Genomic DNA, 20,230 nt, shown 5'->3' on the forward strand with positions numbered 1-20,230 from the left:
TTTGCATAAGTATTCAAGCTCTATACATTACTTTGTTGAGATCCCTTTTGTTGCAATAACAGCCTTAATTATTTTGGCATCAGTTTTTCTCATTGTTCAGGAGTGAGTCTTCCCCATTGTTCTTGGCAGAATTTACAGAGATCCTCTAGTTTGGTGGGGTGGTGTTATGCTTAGGGTCATTGTCATGCTAAAGGATGCATCTTCTCCCAAGCTATAGATTAATAGCAGACTGGAACAAGTTCTCCTGCAATATTGTACGGAATTTGTGTCTTTCCACTGTCCCTTCAACTATGACAAGATTCCCAGTCCCAGCATATGAAAAGCATCCCCATAGTATGATGCTGCCACCACCATATTTCACCATAGGTTTGGTGCTTCTTGAGGCATGCACAGTGTTAGTTTTACGTTACATATACCTCTTTGAGTCTGATTTCTGTGATAAACCTTCCACTTTCTGATGATGGGTCCAACAGTGTTTAACAGGACATTCAAACTCTTTGATATTTTTGTAGCCATCCCTGCCTTGTACATTTCAATGACTTTGTTTCTCACATCATCAGAATGCTCCTGTGTCTTCATTTTGCAGTGATTGTCCAACTAAGACTATGGCCTTACAAAGAGTGCTTTTTATATCCAGAGATATTAAGGACTCGCAAGTAGTACTTAATTATGTTTAATTATGACTGTCAAGTGGCTGTCATCTTTGTATTATTTGTGATTCATTTGTCATTTGTGTAAACCTGGAGCTTCCAAAGCACAGAGGTTTAAATACATAAGTAAAAGTAACTTTTGAGTTTTTCATCTTCAGAGTTCACATTAAAAATACAGAATGGATAAATATGTGTACAAATCTTTTGTTATGCAGAAAATTATGATGACTTTCAAGGGGATTGAATACTTTTGCATGCCACTGTAAAAGGAAACCAAATGGTAACATCATTGTTAGCTGGGCAAACCACAATGTTATCGGAAGGATATCCATTGGTTAGTAAACATATATCTTGCCACATCACAGGAAACCGAATTCCCCAGTATTAATGTCATAACATTTCAATGAAATATATTAAGATATCCATAGATTAAAAAAGGACTTTGATGTTGAGCTTCTAAAACTTTATCAAAAAATATGATCTCAAATTGAGTAGTATGAACAATAAGAACAGTTCAAATGGTTTTAAATAAAAACTGGGTGTCATCCCACATCAGTAACATCTCCCTGACTGCATATTTTCACCTGCGTAACATTAATTGTATTCGCCCCTCCCTCACTCCCCACACCACTGCTATCCTTGTTCATAGCCTTGTCACTTCTTGTCTGGATTATTATAATTCCTTTTTTTTTGGTCTTTCTCACAAATCTCTTTATAAGCTTCAACTGGTCCAGAATTCAACTGCCTGCATCATTACTAGAACCCCCTCTATTCACCGTATCACTCCTGTCTTGCAGCAGCTTCACTGGCTTCAAGTTAAGTTCAGCATTCAATTCAAAATTCCTCTGTTAACTTTTAAGGATATCCACAACCTTGCCCCTCCATATCTGTCCAACCTCCTCCATGTTACCATTCCCTCCCGCACCCTTATATCCTCTGCTCCCCAGCTCTGGAACTCATTACCATCTGAGCTTAGAAATTCTGAATCATTCTCACTTTTCAAATCTAAACTTAAAACTCATCTGTTTAAGACTGCTTTTTCTCTTTGACTACAATTGCTCTGTCTGATTTTAAATTTTGTATTTTAGTTTTGTTTATAATGCGTGTTTCATCTATTGTTCGGTGCCCTTGAGTGTTTTAGAAAGGCGCCTAGGAATAAATAAAATGCATTATTATTATTAATTATTATTATTATTATTAACAGGCAACAATTAATCCAATGAAAAGTACACAGTACATGAAAACCAGCATTCATATTAGTGTAGCGATATTGCATGATATTTACATTTGCCGATATTTTAAAGTGGGGCGGCACGGTGGCGCAGTGGGTAGCGCTGCTGCCTCGCAGTTGGGAGATCTGGGGACCCGGGTTCACTTCCCGGGTCCTCCCTCTGTGGAGTTTGCATGTTCTCCCCGTGTCTGCGTGGGTTTCCTCCGGGCGCTCCGGTTTCCTCCCATAGTCCAAAGACATGCAGGTTAGGTGGATTGGCGATTCTAAATTGGCCCTAGTGTGTGCTTGGTGTGTGGGTGTGTTTGTGTGTGTCCTGCGGTGGGTTGGCACCCTGCCCAGGATTGGTTCCTGCCTTGTGCCCTGTGTTGGCTGGGATTGGCTCCAGCAGACCCCCGTGACTCTGTGTTCGGATTCAGCGGGTTGGAAAATGGATGGATGGATGGATGGATGGATATTTTAAAGTGCACTGAAGTCATTTTTGATTATACCATAATCAACAAATAAAGTTACCGTTACGTTGGCAGGTGGGACAAACCTACCAGTAAAAATGTTACACAATGATTTGATTTAGGAACAGCGTGCTTTTTAACAGATATTCTGGCTCGGAAGTCCAGATCACTTAAGATTTAATGGATAAACGTGTTACGTAAGAACCCGTAATGACTCAACATCCAATATCTGGAGCCAAAATGTCTGCCGCATTCGACCAGTTTCCCGGAAATAACTGTCCAGGTCCGCAACCCGGAAGAGGACGCGATAACGAGGCTTTATCAACAAAATCATCAACAAGACGAATGAGAGAGGCTGTCAAAGCAATGGGTGCGAGAACTGTGCCTGAAAGTTCCTGTTTTACGTAGACAAGCGGGCTGTAGTTTTTCACGGCATGTGTCCTCTTCGAATTATTTAATGGTTAGTCTTAATTATAGGTTTTATTCGGCGCTTTAGTAAACGTTAATATGCTGTTTAGTTTAACTTGCAACTAATTCTATACCAAGTTATTATATTTATAATCCTGTATGTTTTGTGACAAACCGTAAGTGTTTATTGAAGTTGACATCGGTGATGTCGAGAACGGCTAAATATCAGATGAGCTTTATTGTTTGCTTCAAGGAACTTAAACTCCTTTATTTTTCTATTTCTAAGTGGTTGGAAAGTTGTTGATTCGTAACAAAGCAACCAGCGTATTGTTTCCGACAAAATTTAAAAATCACAGGTGTGTATCACATAGAATTCGCTTCAAGCATCTCTGGAATTTCGCTACATCATGTAATCACTTGTCTACCGTTATTAAAATTGTGATTTATTATCGTAAAAGTATATATTGAACTACGGTCTTATTTACGTTCATTCTAAGTAGTAAAATTGCACAGTCAAGTGTAGGCTCAAAATGCACATTATGAACACAATTATTTAATCAAAGTTGTTCTTCCCATCCGTTTCAACAGCTTAAATCTTCAACATTTACAAGAAATTGTGAGAATCACTTTCCAACATGGCACAACAGCGAGGAGTCAATAGCCTGCACTTCAATCAAGACCAGAGTGAGTGACTGTGCATTTCAGATGTTTTTGGGTTAAATGGAATGATTTTCTAAACGGTTCTCTGTTGTTTTGTCGTCCGTTTTATGTACAGTACAGTGTTGTCATTCATTACAAAAACAGATTTCATAACTGTAGTTGACATAATTTTTCCAAGTACGTTCCTGCCTCGTGTATATTAAGTATTGACTGCCACATATAAAACACTTCTTGTACATGTGTTTGTCTCAAGTGAGAGGTTAGTGAGGTTTTTTTTTTTACAATTTTGATAATATATATTTATTACAAATATTTTTAAAAATTTGGTTTAATGTAATACAAGGTAGCATGGTGGTGTATTGGTAGTGCTGTTGCCTCACAGGTCAAATCTGGATGTTGTCCATGTGCAGTTTTGAGTTTGCACATTTTCCCAATGTCTGTGTTTGTTTTCCTATGACATAGTCAAAGATATATGCGATAGGTTAATTGGCCTTTCAGAACTGTGCGGCTGTACATGAGAGCAAACTGACACCCTGCCGGTGGCTTTCTTGCTTCAAATGCCACCAACATCACCTCCAGCTACCCTTGATCTTGCACTGTAACCAATGGTTTTGAGAAGTTATGTCAATGCAATAAAATATCAGTTCCGAAATACAGGGTGAGTCAAAATTATGTTAACACTAATGGATTATTTTTATCTCGACCACACCTTTCCAAGTAGCCTCCACCCTCCCCTGATTTGACACCCTGTGATTTCTGGTTATGGGGTATGGTGAAAAAGCAGGAAAGTTCGTGATATCAATGATCTGAAGGACAGAATATGGACTGTGGTGTCATCTATTCCCTGCGAAATGTGTGTCCAAGCTTTAAATAGTACTGTTACTCGTTGGTTTTTGTGTGTTGGACATGATGGTGAACAGGTAGAGACATTCCTGTGAATCATCTTGCATATATGAAGTATGTTTTTTAAATAAATTGCTTCCGCCACTCAAATGTTAATATACTTTTGGCTTACCCTGTATACATTTAAAATCTTGTTCTTGGTCTTGTTAAACAAGTGCTTTGTGTTCGGTGAAAAGCGACTTATACTCTAATCTAATTGAGTGTGTTCAGCATTGGGATATCCTGTGCAGTTTTCTTCATTTTCGCATCTCTCCCCAGCTGCTGGTTCTGGATCCAAAGAAGTCCAAAGTTTCTTTAATTTTTTTTCTTTTTCAAATTATGTATGTTAAGAATATATAAATGGATAAAGTAAATACAAGGTGTGGCCTGTAGATGGTACACCAGCTTCCCAAACCTGACACAGATGCAGACACAAATTCCAAACTCTTTTCAACCATTTCCCACAGCACAGTACAATAAGAAGACACACAGCAATGCTTTTTTTTTCTTCTTTCTCTCTCTGTCTGTCTCTATCCTTCCATCTCTATTTCTCCTCCTGCAAGCTTTGTCCCTCTACTTCCCCCGACTCTGGCTCCTGGAGCAGTGGCAGCTGGTTCCTTTTATCCTGCACCCAGGAGCACTTCCAGGGGCACATTAGCATGGTCCAAAAGCACTTCTGGGTGAGATGGAAACCCGACAAAATAGGGCTCAACTATCCCTGCAGGACCCCCTGGCGGCACTCTTGGAACCCAACAGGGCTGTGGTGAACTCCAGCTCCCATGAAGCCCTGTGGGTATCCAAGGCTGTGTTGCAACCTAGTGGGGGCTGCCATCTATTGCTCCGGGGGAGGTAATGCCCTATGTCTGCTCTCTTCCCTGGTTCTTCCACTCAATAGGCATCCCAGCCAGGTAAGGGCCTTGGCCGTCCGCCAAAGAGGGTGAATCAAAAGGTAAAAGTAATTTGAAAATTATGTGGTAATTGTAATGGATAGAAGCTGACACAGTACAAAATGTTTGCAGTGGCTTATGGGTAGTTTGAACACACACGGTGCAGAACTCTGCTGTTAATCTAGTTGAAGCCAATTTCAAATGAACATGGATGCTCTGCTGCAGGATTTTACCATTGTTGAGACTTCTTTGGACAGAGAGTGAAATCTGCTGCAATTCACCGAAGGATGTTGACTCTCTAAGGAAGTGAAATCGGCATGATTCAATGAAAAGTTTATTGGGTAGAAAGGTTTACAAGTGTAACCGACAAAGCTCGATCTGGTCAAACACTGTGCACATAATCCCACATCAACATGGTGAATGCCTTTGTCATAGAAGACCGACAGATTGTGTAGTCCACTGTTACTGCACATTTGGATATTAGCTACTGTATGGATCTGCACATGCCATAGTGTGTGATGACTTTTGAGTACTGTAAAGTTTGTGCAAGATGGGTACCCAAACAGCTTGCTGATCACAAGTCAACATCCTTATGTGAATTTTAGCAAGGTTTACTACCTCTACTCAAAGAAATCTCACTATAGGGTATTCAACAATGGTCTAATCCCGCATTGGATTATTATTTTGACCTTGGCTTCAATTAGACCAATAGCAGAGGGCTATGCTGTGCATTTTTGAACAACCCATAAGTCATCACAAACATTTTGTATTGCGTCAGCTTCTATCCAATGAAGTTACTGCATAATTTTCAAATTTCCTTTATTTGTTGATTTACCCCCATACTGAAAAATAGCACTAAATAGGTATACTTTCTGCTACATAGCACTTAATTTTCAGTTAAGCTTATAGCACAGAATTAAAAAATATATTTGACAAAATTGTGCTTAAAGTAGTGAAAACTAAGCATTCATTGTTCCCTACATTGCTGGATAGCCTTATTCATTATTAGTTAACTGTTAGTTAACTTATTAGTTCTGACTTCATCCAAAATCTGTAAGCCAAGAAACTTCAAGCTACTCACAGTTTCACAATATTATTTCAATATATTATACATTCGATATCTCCTTAAGTACATTATGGGTTATTTGGCAGTATTTAAGGATAGTATTTAAGGCAGTATCTCTGCAACATCGCATGGACATCAGGGACAGTGCCTCTGGATTGGCAGACCGGGGTGGTGGTCCCCCTCTTTAAGAAGGGGGACTGGAGGGTGTGTTCCAACTACAGAGGGATCACACTCCTCAGCCTTCCTAGGAAAAGTCTATTCAGGGGTTCTGGAGAGGAGGGTCTGTCAGGATAGTCGAGCCTCGGATTCAGGAGGAACAGTGTGGTTTTCATCCTGGTTGCGGAACAGTGGACCAGCTCTACACCCTTAGCAGGGTCCTGGAGGGTGCATGGGAGTTTGTCCAACCAGTCTACATGTGTTTTGTGGACTTGGAAAAGGCATTCGACCGTGTCCCTTGGGGAATCCTGTGGGGGGTACTCTGAGAGTATGGGGTACCGGACCTCCTGATAAGGGCTGTTCGGTCCCTGTACGATCGGTGCCAGAGCTTGGTTCGCATTGCCGGCAGTAAGTCAAACCCGTTTCCAGTGAGAGTTGGACTCCGCCAGGGCTGCCCTTTGTCACCAATTCTGTTCATAACTTTTATGGACAGAATTTCTAGGCGCAGCCAGGGCATTGAGGGTGGTCTGGTTTGGCGGACTCAGGATTGGGTCACTGCTTTTTGCAAATGATGTTGTCCTGTTTGCTTCATCAGGCTGTGATCTTCAGCTCTCTCTGGATCGGTTCACAGCTGAGTGTGAAGAAGCTGGGATGGGAATCAGCACCTCCAAATCCGAGACCATGGTCCTCATCCGGAAAAGGGTGGAGTGCCCTCTCAGGGTTGGTAGCGAGATCCTGCCCCAAGTGGAGGAGTTCAAGTATCTCGGGATCTTATTCACGAGTGAGGGAAGAATGGAGCGTGAGATCGGCAGGCGGATCGGTGCGGCATCCGCAGTAATGCGGGCTCTGCATCGGTCTGTCGTGGTGAAAAAGGAGCTGAGCCGCAAGGCTCAGCTCTCAATTTACCAGTCGATCTGTGTTCCTACCCTCACCTATGGTCATGAGCTATGGGTAGTGACCGAAAGAACGAGATCGCGAATAGAAACGGCTGAAATGAGTTTCCTCCGTAGGGTGTCTGGGCTTTCCCTTAAAGATAGGGTGAGAAGCTCAGTCATCCGGGAGGGGCTCAGAGTAGTGCCGCTGCTCCTCCGCATCGAGAGGAGTCAGATGAGGTGGCTCGGGCATCTGATCAGGATGCCTCCCTGGTGAGGTGTTCCGGGCACGTCTAACCAGGAGGAGGCCCAGGGGAAGGCCCAGGACACGCTGGAGAGACTATGTCTCTCGGCTGGCCTGGGAACGCCTTGGGATTCTCCCGGAAGAGCTAGAAGAAGTGGCCGGAGAGAGGGAAGTCTGGGCATCTCTGCTCAAGCTGCTGCCCCCGCGACCCGACCTCGGATAAGCGGAAGAGAATGGATGGATGGATGGATGGATTTAAGGATAGTTTTTTTGTGTGTTAAATCCCTTGTCTAGTTTTTTATGCATTATTGAAAACAATAATAAGATAATGAATGTGAGCCAATTTTCATGTACCAGATTGAAATACATACATAAGGAAATGTATTCATAACAGCTTCTATTTCATTTTACTGGTCTATACGGTTTTCTTTCCAAATATTATTGGAAAAATAAAAACAGGTTTGTGTGAATGCAATTCAATTTTGTTCTTCGCAGGCTGTTTTTGTTGTGCCATGGAAACTGGTGTTAGAATCTACAATGTGGAGCCACTTATGGAGAAAGGCCACCTTGGTAACGTTGCAATAATTGATTTTTTATCTTTTCATGGTTTGTTCTATTACCAGGTTGTGTCATCAGTCATGGTTTGCCAGAGAAGTGACTGAAGACACTTTGTTGCTAGTTGTAAATTCTGGAAGATGCACTTATAGAAATAGCTATTACAGACCCCATTAACCTGGTAACGATGAGTGAAAAAGGTTATAAAAAAAATCACTTTTTGGTGAATTACCTTAATCTCACACAGAAAACACTGACAGAAATTCATCTATTAACTTAATTAAATTTATTCTGAGAAAAAAATTATTCCTTATCAAAAAATAATTATTTTTAACAAAACCACATGTGCCATGATTATTGGCTCCACTGCATTTAATACTTTGTACATCCTGCCTCTGCCAATACAATAGCAGTGAATCTTCTCCTATAAAATCTTATAAGGTTGGAGAATATATAGCAGAGAATCTGAGAACATTCCTCTTTACAGAATGTCTCCAGATCATCAAGGATCCTAGGGTCATCTCGTGTACTCTCCAATTCAGCTCACCCCACAGAATTTCAATGGGGTTAAGTTCTGATGACAAAGACTGCTATGGCAGAAGCTTGATCTTGTGTTCCTTTTGCCATTTTTTTGTTGATTTGGACATATGTTTTGGATCATTGCCCTGCTAGAAGTTCTAACAATGGCCCAGTTTTAGTTTCTTGGCAGAGGCAGACAGATTTAAACTTAAAATCTGATTGTTTTTCAAAGAGTAATAATAATTCTTTACATTCTGTACATGATGGCATGAACCCTTACAAAGTTTTTATCAAAAAGCTCAATTTTAATTTCATCTGACCATAGAACATGGTTTCAATAAAAGTTCCAGTAGTGTTTAGCAAATTCCTGGCACTTACATTTGAGGTTAAATTACAGAAAAGTAGTATGAAAGTAGTATCTAGTATGTCTTCCAAATAATCTGTTGGCATAGAGGTGGTGTCCTAAGGTAGCTGTGGAAACTTGGTGACTCCAAGATGCTACTTTTTTCTGTAACAATTTGTTTATTTGATTATTACCCTAAGTGTAGATACAGGCATTTTCAGGCAAGTAGATTTTTTATTATTATTTTTATATAGCCATTCCCTGAGTTATGAAGGTAAACACACGTCTTTCATTTGAATTACGTGTTCTCTTGTCTTTCCCATGTTGATGAATGAGTAAGTGTATTTGGCCCCTCTGCCACCTCATATTATACTTCAGTAAAACAGGAAGTCCTGGATTACTGCTTGAAAGTTTCTACACATTCTGATCAATTTCAAAAAGTCAGATATAAATGGAAAAATGCTTCAGTTACAGTTTGTTCATAAGAATTTCTAGGGGTGCCAATAGTCATGGCACATGTGGTTTTGTTAAAAATAAATATTTCTTGATCGGGAATTATTTACTTCAATTAAAGGTTGGATTTCTCTAATTTTTTTCAGTGTGAGATTCAGGTAATTCGACAAAAGATGAAAAATACTACCCTTTTTACTCATCTTTACTGGGGTGCCAATAATTATGGAGGGGACTGTATTTGTTAGAATGATTATATCTATAAATTTCAACATTTCAACATATCAACATTATTTATATATGAATGACTTGTTGTAATGCACATTAACTGTAGTTTATATACAAATCTTTTTATTACCAGTTCAATTTGATTTATTGAATTTCCTTACACTTAATTTTAGACCATGAGCAGGTTGGAAGTGTAGGTCTGGTTGAGATGCTTCATCGGTCAAATCTGCTTGCCATTGTTGGTGGTGGCAGCAATCCCAAGTTCTCTGAAATTTCAGGTACATCCTTCTGGTTTTCTAATTATTTGCATTTTTAATCTCTGAACTGTAGATATATTTTGGGGTTCATTGCAAACAGATTTTTTTGTTCTTCTTAGTGTTGATATGGGATGATGCCAGAGAAAGCAAAGATTCAAAAGACAAGCTGGTTCTGGAATTCACATTCACCAAGCCAGTGTTAGCAGTTCGAATCAGATACGACAAGTATGTTAAGCTGTGAACTGACTTTGCTATACCTACTTTCTAGTTTGGTACACTACGCTCTGTGGTTGCGGGAAGTCATGGCGCTATTAGATACTTTAAAGCACAAACTGTTTGTTTTTTGTTTCCAAGTGTATTGGCACATTTATGTCTCTTAAATCTAAACTTTTGTAAAGTAATAATTTCTTATTTTTAATGAGAGTCCTTTAGAAATGTAAGCATGCATTGAAATTTACAAACATATGTTGATATAATATTTACTCAACACAAGTTTCAAATTTTCTAAACATTTTTGCAATATTTTTTATTTTCTTCAGGATCATCATTGTTTTGCGAAGCAGAATATATGTTTATACCTTTCCAGACAACCCTTCAAAACTTTTTGAATTTGATACAAGAGATAATCCTAAAGGTTGGTGGTTAATACAAATATGTTTCTTATAATCATCTTAAATTATGCTGTTTACATCACAGATACAAAACTTAGAGATGTAATTTTAATTCCAATGGTTTTCCAACAGGTTTGTGTGATCTCTGTCCTAGTTTGGAGAAGCAGCTTCTTGTCTTTCCTGGACACAAATGTGGAAGCCTTCAGCTTGTGGTACAGACTATTCCTATTCCTTAAACAAAATAATTTTGACTTTTAAGTTAATCTATTTTTGTCTTTTGTAATATCATTTTCTTTTAATTGTTAATTCTGTCAATTCCACTATATATTTCTTGAAGATAGGACTTTAGAGCAAGATATTTTAAAATCTGTATACAGGTTAAATCCCGTTATAGCAAATACCGAAGTAACGAAAATTTCAGAATAATGAATAATTTTTGTGGGCCCGGACATCATGTTAAACAAATCCCATTTTAATGAAATGTAAATCTCAGTGTAACAAACATTTTTTCAACCAAAAATGACCACCAAAAATAATAATGTGATGCAAAAAATAGTTAATGCCACTCCTATAGTTTCAGTATCAAGTCTCGGGAATTCTGCAACAGGTTGTCTTAAAGAGAGAAACCGTCTGTTGCGAAATTTCCAGTCTCGGGCAAGCTTGGTGATCGTGTAGGCGTGACATCATACACTTAGCCAAATTTTGAGTCAGTGCTCCACCGTGTGTCCGCATGGGTAGCTGTTTTGTGTGTGGATACACACATAGTGCTTCTCAAAGTTTTCTTTGAGATGAACAAAAAAGTGAGAAACTGCATCAATTTACGCTGAAAGAAAAATTTAACAATCCTGGAAAAAGTTGATTCCGGAATAAAGAAAAATGACATGGTGAAAGAATTTTGAAATCGCATCTAATGACTCATTTTCATACTGTATTTCCATTAAAAAAATGCATCTAACATCTGGTTTTCATTCTGTGTCAATATCTGTATTTCTATTATAAAAAAAAATTACATCTAACGTCTTGTTTTCATTCTTTGTTCATACCTCTATTTCTAATAAAAAAAGTTACATCTAATGTCTCATTTTGAAATAAAATATTTTTTGCAGTTTAAGAAGCATTTTTTTATACAGGTATTGTCAAGCTTGGGTCATAGAGTTGCACGAGAGACAGGAAGATGAGTCCAGGTTTTCAAGGAAAATACAAGTACTTCATTACTACATAGAGAAGGCAGGTACAGTCTCAAGGCTTCATTGAGAATAGGAGCTGTTAGGAGCTACAGCACTGAGATTGTCCTGCTTTAGCTCCCATCTTCAGATTAGAAGAAAACCAGCGGGCTCTGTATCACCTCTATGGCAGACGTGATCTGGAGAAGACAGATCAGGAGAGTGTGAGGAAGAGCAGATCAAAGTCTGGTGTTAAATATTAAGCATGGTAGTGGTAACCCTGATCCTGCAGAGGACAACCAATTGCTTAGCCCTTGGGTTTCTGTAAACCAGACGCAACAGAGCAGCTACAGAGCTGTCCTTGTGTTGCCGCCGTTAGACGTGGCGAATCGCTGGCAGTCCCTGTCAGGATGCTGTGCGTATTTTCCCTATATTCGTTATAATGAAAATTCCATTTTAATTAAATATTTTTAAGGTCCTTTGAGTTTTGTTATAACCGTGATTCCACCTTTATTAATTAAAATATGCATTTGGTTTTTTGGTGTTTTATATGTAATGAGATAATATAGTTAAAAGGGTCTATTTTTACTTTCTCGTATATATAGTATAGAAAACGTATAGGAATCGTAGAAAAATTCAACCTCAAGATTTTGATGAATCTTGACGTTTTAGACCTTCCTGAGTCCGAAAATACCATTTTTTAAATTATGCCTGTCTGTGTCTAAACACGATAACTCAAAAATGCTTTGACCTAGGTTAATGAGATTTTGAACACCTGCTTTATATCAAAAATATGGAAACCTGTAAACTTTTGGGCCACTTCTGTACTTTAACTGAATACTTTCGTGAATTTTTAAGTAAACTATGGTTCTGATAGCTCATTCAAATTTTGTATAGATATTTATAATGATAAAAAATAATAATGTGATGCAAAAAATACTTGATGCCACTCCTATAGTTTCAGTGCAGAATCTCGGGAATTCTGCAACAGGTTGTTTTAAAGACAGAAACAGTCTGTTGCAAAATTTCCGGTCTTGGGCAGGCTTGATGAGAAAAATTACTCCACTGGAAGTAGTATTTTATTTAAACAACCATCCGAATTTTTTGTATCATGGAAATATAAATGTGTACACAATATTAAAAACACATTCTTTCAATAACTGTTACTCATTTTATTTTAATTTATACATCATCAGTTTAACAATAATATGCAAACATTGAACGTGCCATGTAAATATAAAGATGTAATGGAAACAATATGCTGCTATGTCCCTGTCATGCTTCTGGTATTTATTTTTTTTTTTATTTCCGCCATCATTATAATAATTAAATGTAGCTTAATGCAGTTTTACCTATAGTAATTTATTGTAACAAATATTATATAATACTAACACTTTTTCTATGTTTTTAGGCGAGTATAACTCTTTTTACTTTACACGTAATCTAGATAATGCATATGTCATCATGGAAAAAATTCCACCATAGTTTTCGACCTCCCTAAGTGCAACAAATATCATTTTAATAGTTTAATAGTTTAAAAGTTTGATTATAAATAGAGAGAAATGATTGAGTATGTAAATTATCAAGTAGTTATAATGAGAAACAAAGACATATGATATTTGAGAAATATTGAGCAACTGGAAGTGGTTCTGATGACCTTTTCCTTTATCTCAGTATACGAGAAAGTCGAGGGGAGCACACTCACGATTTTTTTATGTTTCTGTATTGTAGGGATGTGATTCTATAGTCTTTGCTTCATGGTTCAGTTGAATTCCTTTACTGAGGAGAAATATTTCACATCTAATAAAGCAACCTTCTTACATTAATATTAAACAAAATGGTACATCTCATAGCTAGTATATGTTACTTTCATTGTAAAATATGTATGTCAAAGTCATATAAATATTTTCATGTTGTGAAGACATGCCTGTTACCTTACTGATGCTTTAAGCAGATTTACTTTGAATCAGTATAAGACATTTCAGTATGACAAAAATTCAGTGTGTAAGTAGGTGATGTGGTTGGGAGCATCCCAAAAAAAACCTCATAATAAGCATACTTGTATCTGAATAACCTTTGATCATATGTTATGCCTGGAGGAAACAATCAAGTTGGGTGGGCTTGATGTGTAAATCTAGCAAGATTTCAACCTTAAATTACATGATCAAATACTAAGAATTTTGCAAGAGAACTCTTAATTGGTTACACTTCACTGATTAATAAAAACCCAGTCCTGCTAATACAACTATGTTATGTAGAGTTGGAAAGATGCTTTTATATCCTGTCTCACTGTAATAAAGTATACCTAAGCCATTGAGAAATTACTTCTAATTTTACTTAATTTTGGGAGATATGGTAAAACTATGAGTAATTTTATAAATACAACCTTAAAAAACAAGACAATGTAAAGCATTTTCCAATGTAGTAAGGAAATGTTATTATTTGAAAAACATAAATTGAATTTATAGTCTGTGTTAAGTGATATGATGCATTTTTGGTACTATATATTATTTGTTTTTTTTTTCTGTGTATTCCAGGATCTTTCTAACACTAAACCAGGAACTTCATCTGCTCCATTCACTATCAATGCACACCAGAGTGAGATTGCTTGTGTGGCCTTGAATCAACAAGGCACTGTGGTGGCATCTGCCTCTAAAAAAGGAACACTTATCAGGCTGTTTGACACCCAGACTAAGGAGAAACTGGTGGAGCTCAGGAGAGGCACAGATCCTGCAACTCTGTACTGGTACTGAGTGAAATTACTATTATAAATTCATATATTTTAAAAATTCTATTTAAGGCTTAATTTTGTGCTTTGCATCTGGATTGCCTAGATGTACAGTGAAAATAATAATTTCAACTTCACCTGTTCTGACACAACGTTTTTTCTCGCTATGACACAGCAGGACTTTTATGGTGCAGTACCCAAAGTCCAAGCAAGTGTATCCTGTCAATAAAATATAACTGTGTAACAAAGCATAAATTATTTGCAATTATAGCAATATACAACCACACATTTACTTTTTTGGTGTGAGGGTGATAATTAATAATTTAGTTGCATACACTGTTATAATATTACATAATTTAACCTCTTTTTAAAATTAGAGTGATTTTTTTATGACAATCTAAGAATTGTTATCCTCATGAATTAAGATTTGCAACCAAAGTCAATCAATGTGTAATCAATTCCGTTTCCCACGTCTCATAAACAGCTATGTGGGAATAGCAAAACTATAAAGCTCATGAAGTGGTGAACTTGTAGGCATTCATACCATCGCAACAATTTTTTTACATCTTTGCTATAGACTCATTAAAGTTGTGCTGAAGAAACATAAGGTGATATTTAGAGATCACAGAAATGGTCGTAGGAATATAAACTAGATAATAAATATGGATTGTTTTAAAATGTCACAATTTTGAGATAGTGAAAAAATAGTGTATGTCTCAGTTTCATTGTTATACTGCATATTGAAGACTTGCATTACAGTAGTTACTAAAATGACAGCCATTTTTCAACTAAAGAAGTAAATATACGCAATTTGTTACTGTCTACTAGTTGGTGATTAATAATGATTAACTTTCAGAAGATAATTGTAATGAAGTGGGGAAACAGAATTATTGTATAATGGTTGTGTGTTGAGAACAAACACCAGCATCATTTTCTTTTTAGCAATCAATTGTAGTTGTATTTCCTTTCTGGTTTTTATTAATTTACTTATTTTTGGAAAATGTAGGCATTCAGTTACACTTGTTTAGACACACTGAGAATGATGTGTTCCTTAAGTAAGTTGTGTATCTACTCATGTACATACTCCGGGGAAAGCAGTTAATTCAGTGTGGCAAGAACACATGGATGGCCTTTAGCCTGCATGACATGTTCTAATAATGTTACTTGGAAAAGGGATCTACTCTCAGTGGGATGTACACTCGGTCATTCATGGTGCTGTATTGTGTGAAAACTTATTGAAGTATACACGCTTTTGATTTGTTGGTATACTTGTATACCCATTTCATTCTATACATATTTTAATACATTTTGTTATCTTGTTGAATGAGTATTTTAGTAATCCATCCAAAGCTGTCTGTTTTTAAGCATGGAAAAGAACCTTATGTCTAATGCATTCATCACAATACAATACAACTCATGAACTCAATACAATTCGTGAAGATAATTTCTATCCAAATACAAATGTGGGATTAATTGGTGACCATGCGTGGACTAGCATCCCATCCATGTTTGGTTCTTGTTTTGTCGCAAGGTTCACAGTATATACTGTATATGGATGAATGGGTGGGAGAAAAGCTGTATTGGTCCTTACTTGCCCAGTATCAAGTTTAGAAATGATCTGCAAAATGTTAAATATCTTGAGGGATGACACATAATTCTAGAACTCAAAACCAGTTAGCTGATAATATCATCATTTTTTAAATGATGAGATGAGCAGCACAAGAAAATCATGTTTCACTGAATAGATATTTTATAAAACATGGCACACCAAGTAAAAGTTACTTTCCATACTTCTATATAAATGGAAGTTTATGATGGGATAAAAAATTTGCTATTGAATTAAGTTCATATTTTGATTCTATAATGTTCAAAATGCAGAGAAAAGCTGATATAAGTGGGGTGACTGTATGTGTGTCTATGGAAGCCTATGTGCGATGATAACTTCTGAAAAACTGTACCTGTCTTTTTCAAACAAGTTGCATGATATTTGTCTTGTTACAAGCTCTGGGTTTGTTGTTGTTGGTCCAGTATGTATCCCCATATCCTTCAAAAATGGTTTGACCAGAGATAATTGACATCATAATCATTTAATATACATGCACACACACTTGGAGGAACATGCAAACATACACACATGCACATTCAAGCACTGCAATCACATTTATAAGTGAAGCTTAGCTGGATGATAGAGAAAAAAATGAATATACACACAAACACACCCACCACCAGATCTGTAAAGACTGATGTTGACAGAAGCATTAAGCCATCCCTTTACCAATCTGTAATCTGTCTGGTATGTAACCTTATATACATTTGACCCAATGTGCTTAGTTGTTCACTTGATTCAATTATTTAAGTTAATGTACTTGATTGTACAGTATGTTATTTTATGGTACAATTGGTTATATTGCATTGTAAAATCTTCTGTTCAGTTATTTTTTTCTGCAGCATCACTAAAGTGAAATTTACATTGAAATACTTATGGAGCATTTCATACCAGTTTATCCATACCAGTTTTTATTCTTATTCTTCTATCACTTATTTACATTGTACCGTTACTTCTTGAAGATTCTTGCAAAAATGCCAGATGATTTTGGAAATGTCAAAATAACACTCCTCTACTTAAACATACAATTAAGTGTTCTCCTTGTGTTCCGTTGGATTTTCAGTGAATACTTATTTCTACCAAAATTCCTTACAAATACAGTATACTGTACATGTTTCTTTAACATTTTATTGTCATAGAAAATGTGATTGGCAGTGTGTTTGCTTGATTGTGTTCAATAGTGGTTTGTCATCCATTATACAATAGATTTTCTTTTTTGATTGATGCTTAATTTTCTACAATTTTAATGCCTGCTTTCTGGGGTATATAATACGGTTTTATGCTTAAAGAATATAAAGCGGTCTGTAAGTTCAAATATTGTTCTTTTTGTATTTTTACAGCATCAATTTCAGCCATGATTCCTCTTTCCTGTGTGCCTCTAGTGATAAAGGCACAGTCCACATCTTTGCCTTAAAAGACACAAAGCTAAATCGAAGATCTGCGTATGTAATGAAGGCAATTTCTGTATTGTTGAATGTGCATGTCTGCTTCTGCATATTTGTAGTTGTATTAAATTCTTTTTAAAAAGTGACGAATGTATGTGCATTCTACATTGGCAGGTTAGCTCGCGTTGGGAAAGTGGGGCCAGTGATTGGCCAGTATGTGGATTCACAATGGAGTCTGGCTAGTTTCACTGTTCCGGCAGAATGTGCGTGTATCTGTGCATTTGGGAAGAATACCTCAAAGAATGTTAACTCAGTTATTGGTAAGGACATTTTCTTCACTACACTTTATTGGGCAGTATCCAATTTATGTACTACATTGCCATCAGTTTCTGTCTGCATAAGAAAGATTTGGCTTTGTACCATTTATTTCATTTCATTTTTAGTTGAATGTCCCACAAGTTTTTCATGAGTATTACCTTTTGAATCATCCTGTGTGTGTGTGTGTGTGTGTGTGTGTGTGTGTGTGTGTTGTGGGGAACAGCCCGGACACAGACAGGCAGACATGATGGTTTTACCACACATGTGTTTATTTACAATAATATTTACAGTGATAGTGCACAATCCAGTGCCAAAGTACCATTCACCCCTTCAAGTCCTCGGCCACACTCACAATGCCTTTCTCTCTGGTCCGCCTCCACTCCTCTCCTCCAAGCTTCGTCTTCTTCCTCCCGACTCTCGCCCCGACTGGAGGGAGGCGGCCCCTTTTATGCACACCCGGATGTGCTCCAGGTGCTCCCCGGCAATCTTCCACCGACACTCCCCAGTGTGGCGGAAGTGTCGGCTGTGTACCTGGAAGCACTCTGGGTGTCCCCTCTTCTCTTCCCCCCAGCACTTCCTGGTGTGGCGGAAGCGCTGGGGTCCAGGGTCCCCAAGGCATCAGGGCACCCCCTGGCGGTGGCCACGGGCCCCAATACAACCAGGGAGGACGCCCCCTTGTGTCCTGGAGGAGGCACAAGCCCTCCTCCACTCCTCCTGGGCGTCCCGGCCGGGCATGGACGCCCGCCGGGCACCACAGTGTGTATGTTTTTTGTGTTTGGGGGATTGTGGGGCATAGAAAATATAAAATTGAAACATCTTCTTGAAGATGAATATTTATAATTTATTTTTACCTGTTGCTCTTTACTCTACAGCCATTTGTGTAGATGGCACTTTCCACAAATATGTGTTTACCCCAGATGGAAACTGCAACCGAGAAGCTTTTGATGTGTACCTGGACATATGTGATGATGATGATTTCTAAACAGATGATTTGTTGTTAAGCCTGTATAGACATTTTTATCCAGTAAGAGAATCATCCTGGTGTGGCAACATTCATCCCAAAGCAGCAAGAGATAAAAGGGGAACTCTTTATTGTAGCAAATTAAGTAATAGCACCCTTGGTATTTGGGTGTAAAATTTATAGGTTTTGGCATAATTTTTAGTTTCATGTTTTTGGATTTTTAAAGCTGGTATTAAAACATTTTGTTTCTCTCATATATATTATATAATTATATAAATATATTATATAATGGTTACTCATATTTCAGTAGATTAACAGAGCGACCCATTACCACATTTCATTTAAGTGATTTAAAATATGTAACTAAAATAGATTTTCATTGAATATGCATTATGCTGCTCCTGTTAGTAAATATTTTAATTTTGGTTATGTCTGTAAATCAAAAGTTTAGTCTATTGAATCTATTCAGAATGCATAATGTTCACACTGCTGTGTACAATTTATTCCATACAAATTAAGAATATTTTAAATAGGATCTGCATTCATAGTGAACTTTCAGAGTTCTTATAAGAGTTTTAAAATATATATAAATATGTTATTAAAATGTCTATGTAAAATGTAAATTATTAAATCGCCATTTTTGCACATTCTCTTTTTACTATCTAGTTCTTTCAAGTACTCACCTTTCTGTGGTAAAAACAGTATCAGCATCACTCTTTCTAAAGCCTCTTTTGAAGTTATAATTTATAAAGCAAACTTTTTGAATAACTAAAATGTATTTTGCTTAAGATTAATGCCTTGTTTGTTACTAATTCAATTAAGGGCAACAAATTTTCATCAATGTTTTGACTAAATTCCACAACATGGGATGTGAGTGATTATTTACAGCTAAATGGTACGAATAAGCATCATAATTATCTAGACAAAATGGTATATAACCAGAATGTCAAATGGTATATACAGTAGCTTCTTACATAAATTATTTATGAGGCATAGAAAGATGTTTAGGAACTACAGCAATATCTGCATTATTTTTATTGCATTTATTTTGATGGTTTTTTTTTTTTTTTTATTATTATTTTATATAACTTTGGTTACATTTATAAAGGAATAGATGCATTTAGTCCTGGGCATGATTAAAAATGCCCATATTGTTGAGTTGAACTTTAACATAAATTTAAACAAGACCAATAATGATTAATTTTATGGCAAACATTGTTGTGGGATGTCTTTAAAAAAATAAGGGAAATTACAGTAAATACAAAAACATGCCTTGTCTGTGCTAGCAGAATAATATACCAGAAATGTAGAGTAAATATCATGATGAAGTTTTACTTTGGAAATGCAACAGAAAAATGTTTTTACACTTTCAGTTTGAACGTCACAAACTTCATAGAGGGATATAAATGACACTGTACTGACGGGATATTTACTGAAAACTGCATGGAGTCACTTTGGTATAGAATAATTATGTCCTGCTCATGTAATTGTGTTAGAACTCCAAACTTTCTAGGTGCAGCAGAATATGGAAATTGATTTAAAAAAGAAATGTAACATATTCTAGACAATAGGCACAACGTTTTTTCATTTGGTGAAGAACA

General features: G+C 36.9%; 1 protein-coding gene across 2 annotated transcripts; it reads left to right on the forward strand.

Moving 5' to 3' along the window:
- The first annotated feature begins 2,623 nt into the window (after positions 1–2,623).
- Positions 2,624–18,867, forward strand: wdr45 (WD repeat domain 45). Of its 2 annotated transcripts, XM_028813445.2 has the most exons (12): positions 2,644–2,790; positions 3,025–3,094; positions 3,327–3,422; positions 8,001–8,075; positions 9,774–9,878; positions 9,977–10,082; positions 10,397–10,491; positions 10,601–10,680; positions 14,169–14,377; positions 17,306–17,407; positions 17,525–17,670; positions 18,541–18,867. In XM_028813445.2, exons 3-12 carry the CDS (start codon positions 3,374–3,376, stop codon positions 18,648–18,650), a joined length of 1,077 nt encoding a protein of 358 aa, XP_028669278.1. In that variant the 5' UTR covers positions 2,644–2,790; positions 3,025–3,094; positions 3,327–3,373; the 3' UTR covers positions 18,651–18,867. The 2 variants fall into 2 exon arrangements, with proteins under 2 accessions (XP_028669277.1, XP_028669278.1); XM_028813444.2 differs by lacking the exon at positions 3,025–3,094 and having other exon boundaries at positions 2,624–2,790.
- The last annotated feature ends 1,363 nt before the right edge of the window (positions 18,868–20,230 follow it).

The sequence above is a fragment of the Erpetoichthys calabaricus genome, chromosome 11, assembly GCF_900747795.2.
Source record: "Erpetoichthys calabaricus chromosome 11, fErpCal1.3, whole genome shotgun sequence".
In the NCBI taxonomy this organism is placed as follows: Eukaryota; Metazoa; Chordata; class Cladistia; order Polypteriformes; family Polypteridae; genus Erpetoichthys; species Erpetoichthys calabaricus.